Genomic DNA, 19,058 nt, shown 5'->3' on the forward strand with positions numbered 1-19,058 from the left:
ATGAAAGTTTCTATCATTAAAGGAATTAAGGGGATCATGTGATAAGAAACAAGTTCAGAGATGCATGAGCCAGGGCAGAATTATCTAGGCCTGTAAGGTAAGGACAAGAAGTTTTAATTTGTGGACATGGGGAGCCACTGGAGGGATTCATAGAGGGTTGGTAATATGATTAGATCATCAGGCAAGGAAGATAATTTTAGACAGGATTTTGTAGTTTCCTCTTGTTTGTTCAGTGCTTTCTGTTTTGTTACAAAAAGTATTTGGGAATGGGAAAGAGATTATTCTCCTAATGAATGATGGCAACAAAATTTTTAAATCTTCCTATTAGTTCATCTACTTGAGAGAGCTGAGTAGCTGTCCAGTTGGTATAATAAGTTACCAAAAATTCATTTTACAGCTACTGAATTACAAAAGGACAAATGTTTCTTTTATCTAGTTATACCTCTAAACCCAGTTATAGAATACATACATTTACAATTTACTAATTATATTATATAGTGTAATTAATGTTTTTTTTTGTCCTTGTGGTTCAGATGGCCCACATCTGGCCCCCACTGATTTTGTCTGGCCTGTTCATTTTTGTTAATCACAAGTTAAATTTCAAGTCTTGTGCATTTAAAAAAATATGCTAGCCAAACACTTCTCTCGTACCAGTTACCGCTACGAAGTTCTTGAGCCTCAAGCACCACTGAAAGGCTTGTATTGATATTGCCTACTGCCATTGCCTGTACTACAGGCCACAGCTGCTGCTGTGTGCTGGGTTGTTACCTCAGTTACCTGCACTCTCAGTTGTCAGCTCCTCTGCTGTCTCCCTCAAGCACTCAGGGAGAGCTAAATCGTTCCAGGAAGAAGTGTCAACCACTCAGATCTGGCTGCCAAATAGTGCAGGATATTGAAAGGGTCTGAAGAGAAGGAGAACGCTGGTTAATGTTGGAAGGAGAGGAGAATTCTGGCATGAAGGTATGGGACAGCCATCAGTAATGAAGAAGAGGAATAGGTCATGGCATGGGAATGCATGCTTGGTAAAAATAACTCACCATGCTGCCTTGTCTGATTCAGTTAGTTTAAAAAAAAATATTGTTGTTAGAACTTCTTTTCAATTGGAAAACAAGTAAATTCTTTCTTAATAAAAAGTTGTGGTCCTGCAGTTTTTCATCATCTTGTAGCAGTGGCTCACAGCCATTTTCTTCCTAAAACCCAAAAACCACCTGAGGCTTCTTGTCACTACACTTCTTGAAGTGCCACTTCCCCCTCCTCAGAGCAGAGTGCTGTGCGGATGGGTCGAGAAGAGTAATGGATACCTGAGCAGTTGCAGCTGGGTGAGTGCGAGCAGGACTGGAGCAGAGGGGACAAGAGGGAAGAGCGGCTCCTTCCTTTGCTCCCCCTGCTGTTGCTAGGTCCAAACAACTGTAAACATTTTAATTGTGTGGGGAGGGGGTGCATTTTTTCTCCTTCATCTGATGGGCTCCATCCCACTTCAGCAGGTAGGATGCAACCCAGAAGTCCAGTTCTGCCATCTGGACCTCCATAGGTAAAAGGTTGGAGCACTCTGTTATGTCATTACAGTATACATAGCCCATGTCAAATTGGAGATTATTACTCAAGAAGTCAAAAATGAGGAAGAATGCACAATTAATGTTTGTATGTATTTTGCAGGTCACTTCTTAGCTCTTACAAAATGTAAAAACCAAGTTCTCACATTGCAGATTGTGAAGCTCCTGCTTCGACATGGTGGAAATCCATTTCAGGCCAACAAACATGGGGAGAGACCAGTTGATGTAGCAGAAACAGAAGAACTGGAACTGCTACTGAAAAAGGAGGTGCCTATTTCTGATGATGAAGACAGTTGCTCAGGTTAGAGAGTTAGACCTTAATTGCACAGTACTAGAAAAATGCATTATAAATAACCTCTTATATTTTTTTGAAAAAAGAATATAGATTTGTTCACCTCAGCTTGCATGTTTTGACCGTCTTTTAGTAATGAGTGCTAGCACAGTTTTTCAGAGGAAGAGTTTGTAGCAACACCTGTAGTTAAGGTTGTCTAACGCTTTGCATTTTAAGACCCTGTTTTTACATGCTGATTAGTGTATTCAAGTAAAACCATTATTGGTGTGATATAAGAATCTAGATATACAGTTATACCGTAAAGGGAGTATATAATTCTGGTTTGTTTTTTTCCCTGATCTTTTCAGTTGGCTAAAAAAAGCTTTAAAATGCAAGTCTTAGGAAGGAGGAAAACTTTTTATTTCAGTTACATAACAATGTGACCGTTTGTTTCATATCCCTTTAAAAAAAAAAAAAAAAAAAGCCTGGTTTACTCAGGGGGTTTAGTTGAGTTGACACATGCTTTTTGATGCACGGTACATAAGCCATGCTAATCGCGTACATGCAGGATTGCTATGCCCTCCTTCAATTTGCATCATTTGCGAGGGCTTCTTGGATACTAAGCGTATGGCATTCTGGGAGGGTATCTCATGGGCCTTTGCTTTGCTGGTGAGCAGTGTGCATTCTGGAATTTTTCTTGCTGTGCATTGTGGGGTGCATAGCAGAAGCCAGTGGAATTTAAAAAATCCCATGATTCTGATCTGCCTCATGCTTCATCGCTTTCTGGGTGGGCTAATGCCATTTCTGAATTGCTGTTAGCCAGCATGGACCCAACAATCTTTTGCACCGCTATGCTGGCAACCGTGAATACACAGAGGCTGCTTGGGCTTATTTGAGCTCTTGAAGCTGGGTGGCTTCAATTTGGACTTCACCTTCAGCACCACCAAACAGATGTTGTTACCACAGTAGCAGCTTCTCCAGCAGCAGCGTCATCAGTAGAGACGGGAGGAAGAAGAAGATGACACCGAGCAACTGCTACTCGTTCCTACTGGTTCCTAGATTAGCTTCACACAGTGCAACACTGTTCCAGCCTAAGGATTGGTGGGAGAGGATTGTTCTGAAGACTTGGAATTACCACTAGTTGCACGAGAATTTGAGGATAGCAAAGGCAACCTTTTTTTAGATCTGTGCTGAAGTAGCCCTGAAACTGCTGCAGCAGTAGCGTGCCAATGTATGGTGCCCCATACCCACTGAGGAGTGGGTTGTCATTGCAATTGGGAAGCTGGCCACACCTGCATGTTACTAGTCCATAGCAAATCAATTTGGTACAGGGAGATTGACTGTTGGGGCCATGGTCATGCAAGGATATGATGCCATGCATAAGGTACTGTTGCACTGGGCTATAAAGCTTGATAATGGTCAGGAAATTGATGGATTGCATGCATGGGGTTCCCAGACTGTATTGGAGCAACTGATGGGACCCATGTGCCTATTTGCACTCCACATGAAGGCTCAGAGTTGATCAACAGAAAAGGGTATTTCTCCAGGGTCTTCCCAGAACATGGTTGACCACCATGAAAGGTTTACAAACATAAATGCTGGGAAGGTCCATGATGCTAGGATCTTTCAGAACTCAGTTTTGTTTACCTTAATGAATAAAAGAGCGTTTGCCCCCGGATCACCGTGGACGCCAATGGCCTGGAGATTGCTCTGGTCATCCTGGGAGACCCATTTTATCCTCTGCTTCCCTGGTTAAGGAAGCCATTCAGAGTACGTCTACATAGCAGTTAAACACCCGCGCTTGGCCTGAGTCAGCTGACTTGGACTCACAGGGCTCAGGCTGCGGGGCTGTAAAATCAGTATGTAGACGTTCAGGCTTGGGCTGGAGCCCAATCTTGGGACCCTGCAAGTCAGCTGACCCAAGATAGCTGCGGCTGTGCCACAGGTCTTTTATTCCAGTGTAGATGTTCACTTACAGGCCACTTGGACAGAAGGAAGGAGCTGTGTAACTGTTGCCTCAGTAGTTGCAGCATGACAGTTGAGTGTGCGTTTGGCCATCTGAAACGAATGACACTGCTTATGGGCTAGGTTAGAGGCTGCAGAAAAAAACTTGCCTAAGATTATAGGTGCATGTTGTATTTTGCACAATATTTGTGAGAAGGGAGAAAGGGAGAAAGCCTTAATGATGGATGGTAAGCTGAGATGCAGAAACTTGCTCAGAGGTTTTAGCATCCATCAAGACATCCACTGAAAAATGGAAACAGCCAGGATAACTGTCAGGGATGCCTGTTGCGGCTGCTTTCAGGCCTGAGACTCAGAGCATTTAAATTGTGCAGCTGTATATCCAGCTTTTATCCTGGGGAGAGGGGTGAATGGATTGTGAGCATTGCAGTGTCTTCGATGGGGTGGTACAAGTAGCACATTATATAATGACCAGAAATAAACCTTTAATTAAAACAACAATGAAACACAGTTTTAAAGTGACACAGTACAGAGGAGGGCAGAACACAGCAATGGGGAGGGGGACGCTCCAATTCACAGGCAAGTATACACTTTGCTTCTGCCTCTTGTTCTTGGGCCTTACGGTGTTCAGTGTCAGGGCTCTAAATCAAAGGCATTAGATGGCTCTAAAAGCTGGGTTACCAGGCACAGTTGTTTTCACTGCCCTGACCTTGGGCTGGGGAGGGAAATGGTCTTTGGGAGCAGGGGTGCAGCAGAGAACGTATGCTGGTGTTCCCAGTGCCCCATATTGTCCAGGGGCTGCAGAAGATGGCTGGGTCCTGGTTGAGAGCATTAGATTATCTGTGTGCCTGCTAGCAGCAGAACGTTCTGATTCTTGGTTGCCTCTGAACATCCCTCTTTTTCTCCATAGTGTCTTTTGTCATTATGGCACTGTCTCTGGACACTGCAACGCTCTCTTCGGGTAGTTCTGTGTGTTTTTTCCCTCTCTAACCTCAGGCTTCTCAGAGAGCAAATGGACCCAAGACCCACAGGATAGATGCAGGGAGAGGAAAGGAAAATAGGTATGTGCCCTCCATGAAATGGGCTTGTAAAAAGTGAATGGTTGGGGCATTAGTATGAGACAGAAGCCGACTGCCTGGCTAGACCAACCACCATTTTGAAAACATGTAGAGGGATGGGGGGAGAACAGACAGTGAGATCCAAGGAATCGAGGAAGGCAAGGGCTGGAGACTCAGAGAGGCTCCTAGCTCACATCTGCCAAAAATGGCTGTGGTCATGGAGCACCTGGAACAGACGCTAGGACAGCAGAATAGAATAATATGCTGTTAAGACAGATACTTACATGCTAAGGCTCCCTCTCTAGGATCTGCCTCCTTAATCTCAGCCTGGGTATCTGGTTGGGAATTGGACTTGCTTCTTACACAGTTGGTTTCAAGGTCTTGAGATCCTGGTTTTGCAGGGAGAGCTCTTTACTGCTCTCCTCATGTTCCTCCTCTAATGATTCTTGCCGCTTGTCATCGGCGGAGGTGGGGGGAGGCCCATGGGAGAAGGGTGGGTAGCAGGGTACATATCCTCTTTGGGTTCAGTAATGGTGTTATTGCTCAAAATTCTGTCCAGCTCCTCAAAAAAAGGACAGACTATATTCTGTCTCGACTGTTTCCTGGCATCCCTGGTTTTAATGCAAGTCCTACTGAGCTGTTTGCTTTTGGTCTGGCACTGGTCAGCATCCTGGTGGTGACGCTTTGCAGACATCTGCATAGCAATGTCTACAAACACGTCTTTAATTTGTTGACTGTCCACAAGAGCTTGCTGCATCAATGCTTCTCTCCAGATGGTGAAGAGATCTAGGCTCTTTGCACAGCTCCAAGCAGCTGCTCGAGGCTGGTTGTAATACTTCTGGAGTAATATGCAGTGATGCTGATATATCTGAATTCAAGAGCAACTAGGCAGATTCTGGCCCTCTGCCAGTTTTTAAGCAGGGGAGGAGGACATCTGGTTAACTTGACCTCAGAGCAGTGGAAAGCACACAGGCAAACAGACAGATCAGTAACAAACACACAAAGTAGTGTGGGATAGCAGTTGGAGGACTGCCAGAGTAGTGCATGGCAGCATTACATGCAAATGAACAATAGGCTGCACTACCTGAAGTTCTATCAAACTTAGCACAGCTTGAAAGAGGACTCTAGAGTAACTGGTGATTGCAGAGTTAGGGCACTGTAATGAATTACGTTGTGTGTATGCAGGCATTTTCACACCAGACTAACTCGTGTTACTGCAGAATAAACCCCACATGTAGACAAGCCATAAGTGCCAATTTTGTGATTAAACTGAGATAAGACTTGCAAATTCTTACTGAATTAAATGAGAACTTGGTCCTAGTTCATCAGAGCTGAAAAACTAATGCATGAAACCAGTGTATTACATTGTATTCACTTAACTGTAGAAAATATAAAGTAATGTAACCCTGATTTTGACAAGTCACAAACTAATATACTGCTTGTTATATGCTGTATACAAACGTATTTCACAATGTATTATTAGTCATACTCTTGCTCTTTGTTTTGTGAATTTGAAAGCTGTAAATAAGTTTACCATAGTCAATCTTACTGGATGCAAAAAAAAGTTTTGTTTGGTTTTAAGTTTGTATGTGTAAAAGATGTCTGGTTAGGTCAGACTACTACTTTAAAAGGACTGGCTTTTGAGGTATAGAGTATGTGACAATATTGTAATAGTACTTGTGAATTCTCTAATATGTGATATTTTATGCTGTCTTTTATAAAACTATTGTGCAACAGTAAACTTATATTTTGTCGTGAAGATTTTATCTCTGTAATTAATGAATAATTTATCCATACATGTCCATAATATTTATAATATGATTCGGAGTTGTCAATATCTCCATCATTATTTTCTTTGTTTTTGTCTTCTCAATCTAGATTTTGAAGAGACTCCATCTGTAAATCCTTCCAGTGTAGATGGGAATGTTGATTCTGAAACAGAAAAAGAATCTCTAGTCATTGACAGCAAGCAGATGGTCCCTAGTAAGGCACCACTTTCATCTGCTCTTGATGAATATGAGTTTAAAGATGATGATGAAGATATAAAAATGATTGATGACAGACGTATTCTTAGAAAGGATCTAAGAAAAGATGATGAGTCTGAAATAGAAAAGAATAATTTATTTGTGAAACAGGAAAAAGTTGTTTTTCCAAAATCATTTAAAAGTAAAAAACAGAAACCGTCCAGAGTTTTGTACTCAAGTTCTGAAAGTTCAGATGAAGAAATTCTTCAGGACAAAAAGGTTGTCTCTCCTCCTTGTTCTATCACAGAAACTCCAAACTCTGATATAAAAATGAAAAAAGAATACATTGTTTCAAACGACCACAAGCAAAAAGGGAAAGTTAAAAGGAAGCTAAAAAATCAGAGCAAAAATAAAGAGAATCAAGAACTAAAGCAAGAAAAGGAAAATACTAGAGTGACAAATGTAGTTAGTTCTGGACTAGATTCTTTAGACAAAGCTAGAGAGGAGGAGATGTTTAAAAAATCTTTCAGTCCAAAAGAAGATTCTTCATTACCCTTATTTCATATTACTGCTAGCAAATCTCCTAAACATCCCTGTGGATTAAGTGAAAAGCAGTCAACACCACTAAAGCAAGAAAACACTAAAGCATGCTTATCACCCGGAGGTTCTGAAATATCATTGCAATCTGAAGTAGTTAGGTATGATCATAATACAGATTCTGAATATCTAGTGGAAAGTTCTAGTGGCAAATCTTGCAAACACAAAGAAAAAAGCAAGCATCAGAAAGATTTTCACTTAGAATTGAGTGAAAAATCTAGTCCTAAAATTAAAGAGGAAGAAAACAGTTCAGCATTTGAGAATTCAGAATGTATGCTGAAAAAAATCGACAAGGAAGGTAAAACACTTAAAAAGCATAAACTGAAGCATAAAGAAAGAGAAAAGGACAAGCACAAAAAAGAACAGGATGGGGAAAAGGAAAAACACAAACACAAAGATAGTGCTAAGGAGGTACAAAGAAATATTGAGTTTGATAGAGAATTTTGGAAAGAGAACTTTTTTAAAAGTGATGAAACTGAAGATATATTGTTAAATATGGACCATGAATCTCTTCCCTCAGAAAGAAAATCAAAGCTGGAAAAAACTATGCTGAAAGAAGATAAATCAGTAAAAGAGAAACATGTCCAGAAAGAGAGAAGTTTTAAAGATGAGAGAGAAAAAGAAAAAAACAGAAAGGAAAATGAAAAATTATTTAAGGATGAAAAAGTGAAAGATACAAAAGAAGAAAAAGAGAACATGTTCACAGATAAAGAAACAGAATTGTTCTGTTCAGCTGTAGGTACTAAAGATGAGCCAGCTAGTATGCATTTAGTAGAAAAAGAAGCAGATACTGAAAAGCAGGAAAAAAACATCAGAGAAAAAGCTGAGAGGCGAATCTCAGTTAAAGAAAAGGACATTGAGAAGATAGAAAGAAAAAATTTAGATAAAGAGAAAAAGATAAAACATGACTATAAGCCAGAGAAAGAGAAAGCAGAGCTAAATGAAAGTATAGAAAAAGCAAAGGAAAAGATAAATTCCCAGCAAGTAGATAAATGTCATAAAGAAAATGATAAGATAAAAAATGTTAGTACTATTAAAAAACTTGATGACAAAGAAAGAAACAAAGAAAAAGTTGATAAAAAACATGACAAAGAAAAGACTGACAAAGACAAACACCTGTCTGAGAGCAAAGAAAAATACTGCATTGAGAGAAAGGTCAAACTATCAGAAAAAGAAAGTGAGTATAGTAAACCAGAAAAAGGCAAAAATAAAGACAAAGAAAAGGAGGCTGAGAAAAAGGAAAAGTCCAGAGATAAAGACAGCTTAACAGCAGCAAACTCAAAGCACATGCAAGAAGAAAGGAAATGCAATATTGCAGACAGTAGTAAAGCATTGCATGAAAAATTATTGTCCTTGAAAGAGAAACCAAAAGATGAATTGCTGAAAACTCCAGATGGTAGAGAGAAAGATAAAAAGGATAAAGACATAGATCGATATAAAGAACGAGACAAACACAAAGATAAAATGCAGCAAAATAATTTTCCTAAACTAAAACTTGAATCTGAAAAACTTAAGCCTAAACCATCATCAGCACCAAAAGATACTCGACCTAAAGAAAAGAGACTAGTGAATGATGATTTAATGCAAACTAGTTTTGAAAGAATGCTTAGCCTCAAAGATCTGGAAATTGAACAGTGGCATAGGAAACATAAAGAAAAAATAAAACAAAAAGAGAAGGAAAGATTAAGGAATCGGTCCTGTTTAGAACTTAACAAGATAAAAGATAAAGAAAAAACAAAACATTCACTAACTGAATCTAAAAACAAAGAGCTGATTCGTTCAAAAAGCTCAGAATTGTCAGACATTTACACGAAAGAGAAGCAGCCGAAAGATGCTACAAGTAGTAGATCCCAATCTGTAGACACAAGGAACTTAACAAATTCTGGAAAGTCATCATTAGTTTTAGATAACAACTTAAATAGATCTCCTAGGTCAGAAGGTGAAAAGACAGGTCTAAGCTCCAGGTCAGTGTCAATGGTTTCAGTTGCTAGTTCAGAAGATTCTTGCCATACTACAGTAACTACTCCAAGACCCATAATTGAATATGATTCAGACTTTATGCTAGAAGGTTCTGATTCCCAAATGTCCTTTTCACAATCACCATTTTTGGCCAAATCACCGGCCCTTCTTGAAAGGGAGACTGATAGCCTAGCAGAGTTGCCAGAGCGCATTAAACCTCCTTTTGCAAACAGACTTCCACCAGCCTACATTAGATCAGCTTCTGTTGAAGATGTTAAAGTGGTTTTAAATGACTGTAGACCTGTTGTAGAAGTGCGAAGATGCAGTATGCCTAGTGTTATTTCTGAACACACAAAACAGCCTCGATCATCTGAAGAAAATAGTCAGAGTGTTCTACTAGGAGTCCCAAGTCATACTTGCACTTCTCCCAAACCAGAAGTATCTTCTTGTAGTTTGACTGAAAGGGATTTTCAAAATAGTATGTCTGGTTCACATTCCAATTTTACATCTTCTCCAACTAAAACTGGTAGCAACAAGCATGTTACGTTGGATGCAAATATTGTTAAAAATACTGCTCAGTTGAGCACTTCCGAAGAAATTCATATGCATCTAGAGCCATATAGTCAAAGTGGTCTGAATCAGCTAACTAAGTCATGGGATGTGCCTTTTGACAGACTTAATTCATTAAATAATGGATCCAACTGCTCTGGTTATGGAATGTCAGAGCAAGATACTAGTACTGTCGTAGCATTGCCTGATTCTGAAAACAGGACGTTAAAAGAGCAGAAACTGTCTGAATTTTTACCTCAACACGCTGAAATTGTGGGAAATTCAAGTTTTCAGGAATCTACATCATTTTTACCTTCACAGTCACCCTGCTCTTTGCATATCCAGCCACTCCCAGATATAGAGTGTATGTCTAAACACATATCTTTACCAGGTATTAGCAATCAAGAGCCAATATTTGTACAACAGCAACAAAATCTAGTTCAAACTACCAGTTCTGTTTTGAACACAGACACCAATAATACAAGAGAAGTTGAAAACACTTTGTTCCCATCAAACATTAAAAAGGCCAGTGTGCTTATCACTGTATATCCTGAAAGCGTCACTAAGGATATTTCACAGAATTTTGGAAGAGCTAGTACTCTATCTACATTACTGTCAGAAAAGGATTTTACGGTAAATGATGCACAACTAAATACAAATTCTTATGCGTTCAGTAAAATTGTTTACAAGAATTCTCGTGCTGATGAACTAGATAGCAGCACAGCTAATACTCAAGAAACCCCAAATGAAAAAGCCCAACTAGAAAATTTGGTTTCAGCACATTTAGATAATAGTAAATCTGACATTGATCTATGTGAACTAAATGCAGGAATACCAAAAGGAATTATAAATGAATCAGCTAATAAAAATAATTGCACTATAGATGGCGGAGAAAATATTTCAACACATGACCTGCCACAGTACCCTTTGTCTAATTTGGAAGATAATTCACAGCAAACTGCACAAGAAATAGTACATAAATACAGTCAGACAGTTAAACTAGAAGTAGAAGAAACTGTTGAGGATCATAAAACAGATCAGCAAGAAGTTCCTCAAAGAATTACTAGAAATAGAGCAAATATGCTTGCTAGTCAGAGTAAACAGAATTCTATTGGTTGCACACAAACATCAGAAAAAGACTGTGAGTCAGCTGCATCTATAAAAGGAAGGATAAGATTAATTGAGGAAGATGATGCTCAAGTACACCATCCACGCAAAAGAAAGGTGTCACGTGTGCCTCAGCCTGTACAAGTGAATCCATCTTTACTGCAAGCTAAGGAGAAAACCCAGCAGTCTTTGGCAGCTATTGTAGATTCTCTGAAACTCGAAGAGATTCAGCCATACAGTTCAGAAAGAGCAAATCCATATTTTGAATACTTGCATATAAGGAAAAAAATAGAAGAGAAACGTAAATTATTGTGTAGCGTTATTCCTCAGGCACCTCAGTATTATGATGAATATGTGACCTTCAATGGATCATACCTACTGGATGGCAACCCCTTGAGCAAGATATGCATTCCAACTGTAAGTAACAAGATCTTTTGGTGTGTATTCAATGAATGGCACGTTTTCAGCTCACTGTACAACGTTCGTATTCTTGTCAGTTCACTTGGGCACATTTGAAAATGTTATCCCTGGTTCTGGTATGTTGGGCAGAGAACATTTTGCTGAAAAGCATAAGCTGACCAATGTTTGTGGGTACTGCCCCTGAGTGCACCTGGTTTCCTCTGCATAAGCAATGAGCAGTGGTAACACAGCAATCCCCATAATAGAAGGTAGACAATAATGTGTGCACGATATATGTAAAAGGTATGCACAAAAAACGTTTCTGATACTTAAAAGCATTCTCCAGTTTAAAAGCCCTGCTAAGGGAAATCAATGCTAAAATTATATTTTCTTTTTTAGGACCTCCGTTCTCTCCCCCCCTCCCTTTTTTAAAGTAAATTAAGATTCTTAAGAATTGTAGCAGTTTTAACAAATTAAGGAGTTGGTAGTAATGTAGGTAGGGAAATTTGTTCTTTAAATGTTATTTTTAATCTGACAGTGCCAGTAATTTAACCATTACTTAAATGTTTTAAGCTATTTGGTAGAGGTGAAAGTCAATGGGATTTAGGTTCCTAAATAATTTAAGCGGTTCTGAAAATGTTATGCTTAAACTCTGTCAATTTACTTACAATACTTATCTTACACTTTGAGATACTTAGATGAAGGGCACTAAATAAGTAAAAAATAGTTGCCAAAAATGTGGTTGGTGTTGATTCAAAGTCCTTCATAGTTCCTTTGAATAAGAGAAGTATTTATAATAGCTACATAACATTAGCAAAATAATTATAAACTCTGATTATGTAGTTTACAAAAATAACTAGGGATTGTTCCAAAAAGTTCAAAGAATTGAATACCATTAATGTCCTTAATGTGAGATGAGAAGCATAGCTTATCAAATGTATTTCTATGAAGGTTTGAGAGAATCAAATATAGGCAGATTTCACCCATTGCCCAGAGAAGTAAAAAAAAAATTTAAAGACTTCAGCTGTAAGAGTCTCTGAAATCATAGTTTTCCTGATAAAATTTGTAGAATGTTATGGCCAGATTTTCCTGAGGGTGCCTCCCTTTTTGTTACTTAATTTGTGCCTGTTGTCTTTACCCTTGTATTGGATTCCAGACACAGACATAAACAGGTAGATGGCTAACTGTAATTTGCACTATTTACTAATATTACATGTTATATACAACATTGTTGTAAACATACTAGTATAATACAGCTTCCTCAGTTAGTCTTTCCGCTGCCTTTTGTTTTGGGTCTTGAAGTCCTCAGTATCACACAGTTATTCTCAGTTTGTTTATTAGTGTATTTCTTAATATTCTGGAAGTGATAGTGGGCTTGTTGATTTCATTTTTTTTTTAAATTGTTAGAATTAAGAAATGATCTAACCTAAAGATTCTTCAGCCCAAGACTTAAGTCAGGTGAACACTCTTCAGGAGGTGACCATTACAAGAAATCTCCGTTCTGTCAGTTGAAAAATGTTGAGTGAAGTCTCTATAGTAAACACATATATGTGTCAGGTTTCAGAGTAACAGCCGTGTTAGTCTGTATTTGCAAAAAGAAAAGGAGTACTTGTGGCACCTTAGAGACTAACCAATTTATTTGAGCATAAGCTTTCGTGAGCTACAGCTCACTTCATCGGATGCATCCGATGGGGGAGGGGCAGAGGAGAAGATGGCAATTCATACTTGATTGAAATCTAGAGCTACAGTCATGGCCTTATTTGGCAGTAAGAGTGATGAAATGCATGTTATGTGACAAAGCTTTGTCTTTGCCTCTGTGGGTCCCGCGTTTCCTGGCGGATTTCGCTAGCCTCAGAGGCTCACTGTGACCCTCCACGTAACCCTTCTCTCTAGAGACAAGGGTCACAGTCTACTGAGCCATTTTCATCATAAGCCAGCGAGGGAAGTGAGGAAAAGTTATCCTTCCTTGCACAGTCTCTGTTGTCTCCCAGTCTCACTGATTAATCAGGGGCCAAGGGGGGGGGGAGCCCAGGCCCACCCTCTATTCTGGGCTCCAGCCCAGGGAGCCTAATAGTATCGGCTGTGGTAGCTGACCTTTTAGAAACATGACATGTACAATTCCCTGGGCTACTTCCCCCACAGCAGCCCTCGCTTCCTCAAGCTCCACTTCACCCTTACCTCAGGGCCTCCTTCCTTGTGCCCTGAGGTAAGGGTGAAGTGGAGCTTGAGGAAGTGAGGGTTGCTGTGGGGGAAGTAGCCCAGGGAATTGTACATGTCATGTTTCTAAAGTAAAGGGAAGTAAATTTAAGGCCTCTGTTAAATATATTAACAGAGAGTTTACCACAGGTCACTTCCGGCACAGATGGGAATAAAACCCAGGTCTTTAATATGATAGATTCAAATCTGAGCCATTTAATCATGCTACTTTTTAGATTGATAAATCCACATGTATGTGGCTTTTGTTCTCCTGTATTTACCACTACCCTACATTGCTTTTTCAGACCCAAGGAAAGAATCCAGGATTTGTAATCTCAGGTTATCTGCTGTTGCCTAGCGAGTTGTCGTGCAACTTTCTGGGAAAGTATGTGTTCAGTAAAACAACAAGGAGGCCCAAATAAATCTGCTAGTGTTTAAGGTGCCACCCGACTCCTTGTTGTTTTTGTGGACACAGACTATCACGGCTACCCCCTGATACTTGACAATATGTGTTCAGTAGTACCCCTCTAGTGGGTACTCCTCGTACAAGCTAGCAATTACTCTTGTAGCGGAAGTGAAAAAGATCTGACCTCAGCAATGTTAAAAGGAAAGAAGGAACTTCTCGAATGATAAAAGAGCATTTGAGATCAATAAGGTTTTCTATTCGTGTGAGTTTGAAGTTAGGGTACATATTGGTTTTTGTGGCTTTTAGAAGTGGAACTGAAAGCCTTATGGAGTTTTGTCTACACTGTTGTAGCCAATATGAAGGTGGCAAGGAATATAGGAAACTTTTTTCTCATTTCTATGTTTTTAAGGTTTTGGGTGTTCGGGGCTATTGCAGTGGTTTTCAGCCTGTGGTCCACTGACCCCTTGGGCTGTGCAGACTGTCTGAGATTTCCAAAGGGATCTGCACCCCTCCATTTGAAATTTTTTAGGGGTCTGCAAATGAAAAAAGGTTGAAAACCATTGTCCTAATGCAACCTTCACTGTCACTAAATAAAGTTTTTTTGTTTGTGTTAGTGTGAGCCATCTTCTTGTGTCACAGCCTCTTGGGCAGTCTTGTCTTTTTGTAGAAATCTTTCAAGCCACAAACTGTTGGTCATTGTAAGCTTTCATGAGGTACTACTATGTGGGTATTGGTGGACACAGCATTTGGGTGTAGAGATCCTGAATACCATGGAGGTCCTCAGCCTAGATTTCTACATCTTTTACCCATTTTGTTTAAGTATAGCTAAACAAAATGCATCGTCCAGTTTGCTGGAGCTTCTCAAGTGGAGCAGTTTTGGGTGTGTGTGTGTGTGTCTGTGTGAGAGAGAGAGAGAGAGAGAGAGAGATAGTAGCCACAAAGCATCACTAATCTGTTCTAAGGAACATAGGATAAAGATTTTTTTTGTGATACCTAGCAGATACTTTAGATGCTCCAGTATGCCAGTTGTGAGACATTTCACAGTATATTTTCTCTTTGCCTCAGTTAGATATGTAGAGCTTAGAGAGTTGACAAACTATAAGCCACTTCTGTTGATCTTCCACTCCTAATCTTTTATAAAGATAAAGTTAGATCTCAAGATAACACTTGGAACAAAGATAGATATATCTCCGTCATTTGTCTTTGTGTTTTTCCTATACCTACATATCCTAGCTGAATTAATCTTCCATAAATTAGGAACCAGTTTTTTAAAATACTGTATTCAGTTGTAGTAACTGTGCATCTAACTGATTAGACGTGTTGCTTAAGGAAATTGGAAAAATCTAGCCCAAGAAGTACAAGTGAAACTCTTTTAGATCAACAGCTTTTTGTAACCAACAAATAGAAAAACTGAGGCTGAAATCCTGGCGTCATTGACATCAATGGGTATGACAACACAGCATAGTAAGCCTGAGTCTTTGGGTATGTCTACACCACAATTAGATACCTGTGCTTGGCCCATACCAGTTGACTCTGTCTCACAGGACTCAAGCTCCGGGGCTGTCTAATTGTAGTGTAGACCTGGAGTTTGGGCTCTAGAACCATTAAACAGCCCCACAGCCCGAGCCCCAAGAGCCCAAATCAACTGGCATGGGCCAGCCGCAGGTTTTTAATTGCATTGTGGGCATCCCCTTTGTGACCTGCGTCTGCAATCTCTGTTTTCTAAGCACACACTTGTGCATCCACTACTGCACTGGAAACCCTCAAAACCTGTCAAAGCTTCAGCTTCTGTGGGCATATACCATTGTGTCCTAGGTTTCCTAGCTTCTTTGTCAATCAATAGTCGCTCTAGGGCTTGATTCATTAGTGGATTTTGAGAGAACTTGTCTGTCCATCTCTCAGGAACTTAGAAGTGCTTTAGAATGTTTTAGTCTGCCAGTACAACCAGCCAAGCCATTTTGAAATTCCCATCAGCTGGAGCCATCGATATGGATCCTGACCCACTATAAGAATTTCTCCACCTCACGCTTGTCCAATTTCAGGAATCAGGGGAAGCATCTTTAAAATCCTGGTGGACATTTCAGCAGCAGTTTTTGGCCTGCCAAAGGCAGCTCTCTGTGGATTACCAGCCGTGCCCCAGCAGATTCTGCTCATGCCTATTGCTGTAGATGCAGATTCCCCCCAGGTAGACTGGTGCTTCTGGAGCAGGGCCACAAGCACCGACTGATGGTATCACATTGTCATATGGAGCTGGGATGACCAGCAGTGGGTCTAGAACTTTTGAATGAAAAAGCAAGGTGTTTCTGGAGATTCATGAAACCCTGCTTGCCCCAACCCTCCACCACCATGACAACCTCATGAGGAAGGCTGTGCAGGTCCAGAGGTGGGTCGCTGTAGCCATTTGGAAGCTGACTACTCCTAACTGGTACAGATCTGTGGCTAACCAGTTTGGAGTTGGCAAATCAACTGGCACAGGTGGTTGTGGCAGAGATTTGTGAGGCCATCAGGACAGTGATGTACCCAGAGGTGATGGGCATTACAAATGTTCCTGAAATAATTGCTGGCTTTGAGAATGGGCTTTCCAAACTGCACTGGGGCCATTGATGGGTCTCCTGTCCCTAGGGTTTGCCTTTCGGAAGGAGCATGAGTACATAAACTGAAAAGAGTACACCATAGTTATGCAGGCCCTTGTGAACCAAACGTGCAGATTCATGGATACTAATGTGAGATGCACTGGCAGGGTGCATGATACCAGAATGTTCTGAACATCGGGACTTTACCTTCCTGGAGAAACTGGGATATTATTCCCACCAGATTACATTGTTATAAATGGAGTCACTGTCCCCATTGTTATTCTAGGGGACCCTGCTTGCCTCCTGTTGCCATGGCTTATGAAACTGTCCCCTGATTTTAGAGGACCTGGCAAAAGAAAGTTCAACTTAATGCTAATTAGCTGTAGGATGGTGGTGAAGGGTGCATTTGGCAGACTGAAATCCCAGTGGCAATGCCTTCAAAACCATTTGGACGCTAGTGTTGTCAATGCAGACAACATTTTTATAGCCTTCTGTGTTCTGCACAATGTCTGTGAGGAATAGGGGGAACCTTTTTGCCAGGAGTAGACTCAAGAAAGTGCTGGATTTCTGAATGGATACAGCCAGATGAAAGTGTGAAGGGGACTCGTATGGGGCTGGAGCAGATGCTGAAAGAGTCACTAAAGCCTGCAGTCTGGTATCAGCGAGCTCAAGTAATCACTTAAATAGCTCCTTCTGCTGCTCTGTCTTCCTCCCTCAACCTATGGTCATGCTCCATGAATCTTTCTCCTGTGCAGCCTCTCTCTCTTTCCACCCTTCTTGCATCCTTATATTTCTGAGATGCAGTCTGTTCCTTCTGAAACTATTATCTGCTGATTTGTTTTATCTAGAATCTCTCCCAACTCATCTTGGACTCTTTCTCTTTACCCCACAGTAGGCGAGTCTCTTCCCGGGGCTCTTGGTGCTGTGTGTGTTTGTCCTGCAGAGATGAAAGGGTCTTGAAAGGAAAATGAAAAAGCACTTTGTCTGACCATGATAAATTACGTTTTCCTTTCTACCAAAATGGCTGCTTTAATTCAAAGTCAGAAGATGATACTTTATATCGATGGCCTTTAATTTATTCACACAAAAAATACTGGCCACTTAAGTTGTACCTTTTGAGCACCACTGAAAGCCATCATACATCATGGTAGGAAATACAGTTGAAATGATTTCTACATTCCCCTTCACTTTTTTCCAGGTGTGGGGCGGACTTATGAGTGGTCTAGTCATTAGCTGTGTTTTTTCAGTCCTTTCAGGTAGGGCAACCTCTGAGAATATTGATATCCTGGAGGTCCCCAAGTGGAAGCATGAACCATTTATTGTGCCCTTGCTGAAGCCGAACATCTTGCTCACTTTGCACCAGAGGGCTGTGTTCCTCTGGCCAGCTAGCAGCATGCTGGATGCAGTGGTTCTTCCTAGTGCTGTCCATGCTAATACGCGTGAGGGTTAACTGTGTTTCCAGTTCAGCATTCTTTATGGAAGGATTAAATGCTGTTTGTTTAAAATTCTTCTTAAGAAGTCTTTATGTGCCGTTATAGTGCACCTGAAGTCGGATAACGTGGACGAGTGAAGATTTGTTAACAAATATTAGATGAAGTAACATTTTTCCTCCCTTTTAGTTACTCATATGAAAGTCAATGTGCTGAGTATTATTTTTTTTAAAAAGCAGTATTCAGTGATATGAAAAATAAACTTTTTCCCATGTGCAGTATCAGTTTTTCACAGAGGCAGAGTTGTCATGTACATTGTGGGGGAATTTATTTAAGTTTTAGTTTGAGGATATTTTTCTTTGCTGTCTATTTTTTTGTTTTTACTATGAAATTACACATTGTATGTGAATTTTGGGGTGGGGGGGTTAAAAAGGTAAAAGCTTCAGGTTGTTCAAGATAGTGTGAACACTTGCCCATTTTGATTTTTTTTATTTTATTTTAAAAGAGAACTCGCATAACTGGATAAATTTGAATAAAAATATCTGTAGATAAAGCAAGTTTACTTCACCTATAACTGTCACTATTCCTCCACTAGAGAAGATACTTATATTTTTGAAAAAGATCTTCTACTTCATTTTTCAGTAAAGTGTCCGACATAACACTTGGGCTACATAGTCATTTCTGTATAATGAAACAGGAGACAATATGCTTTTGGCAAAAAAACAAAACAAAAAAACCACAAATACAACTGACACCCAGCCAGACTCAAAACCGCTACCATGGAGGCAGACAATCCAGTCCAAATCCCAGAAGGATATTGTCTATGAAGTACATGGAAAATTCCTCAAGTAAGAAATACTCTAAGTAAAATCAGCCCAGATTCACAAAATTCTTCATTGAGTTTGTGTCAGTGTGGATCCCACTGTAGGTGCACATGCACCTCTTGCATGTGAGATCAAAGTCTTTTGAGTAGTAGTGTCTGGGGCTCTGCCTCCTCATGCTGCCATGAAAGGGCATAAAGGGCAGAGCAGCTG

General features: G+C 40.2%; 1 protein-coding gene across 4 annotated transcripts in view; it reads left to right on the forward strand.

Annotated features, from left to right (window-relative positions):
* Positions 1-19,058, forward strand: part of ANKRD12 (ankyrin repeat domain 12) — a 103,271-nt gene that overhangs the window by 64,637 nt on the left and 19,576 nt on the right. For all 4 annotated transcript variants that reach the window (XM_048840272.2, XM_048840273.2, XM_048840276.2 and 1 more), the window contains 2 exons: positions 1,707-1,854; positions 6,723-11,437. In XM_048840272.2, coding sequence (XP_048696229.2) covers positions 1,707-1,854; positions 6,723-11,437 — 4,863 coding nt within the window. The remainder of the gene's footprint in view (positions 1-1,706; positions 1,855-6,722; positions 11,438-19,058) is intronic.

This window comes from Caretta caretta, chromosome 2 (assembly GCF_965140235.1).
Source record: "Caretta caretta isolate rCarCar2 chromosome 2, rCarCar1.hap1, whole genome shotgun sequence".
NCBI classification, from domain to species: domain Eukaryota; kingdom Metazoa; phylum Chordata; order Testudines; family Cheloniidae; genus Caretta; species Caretta caretta.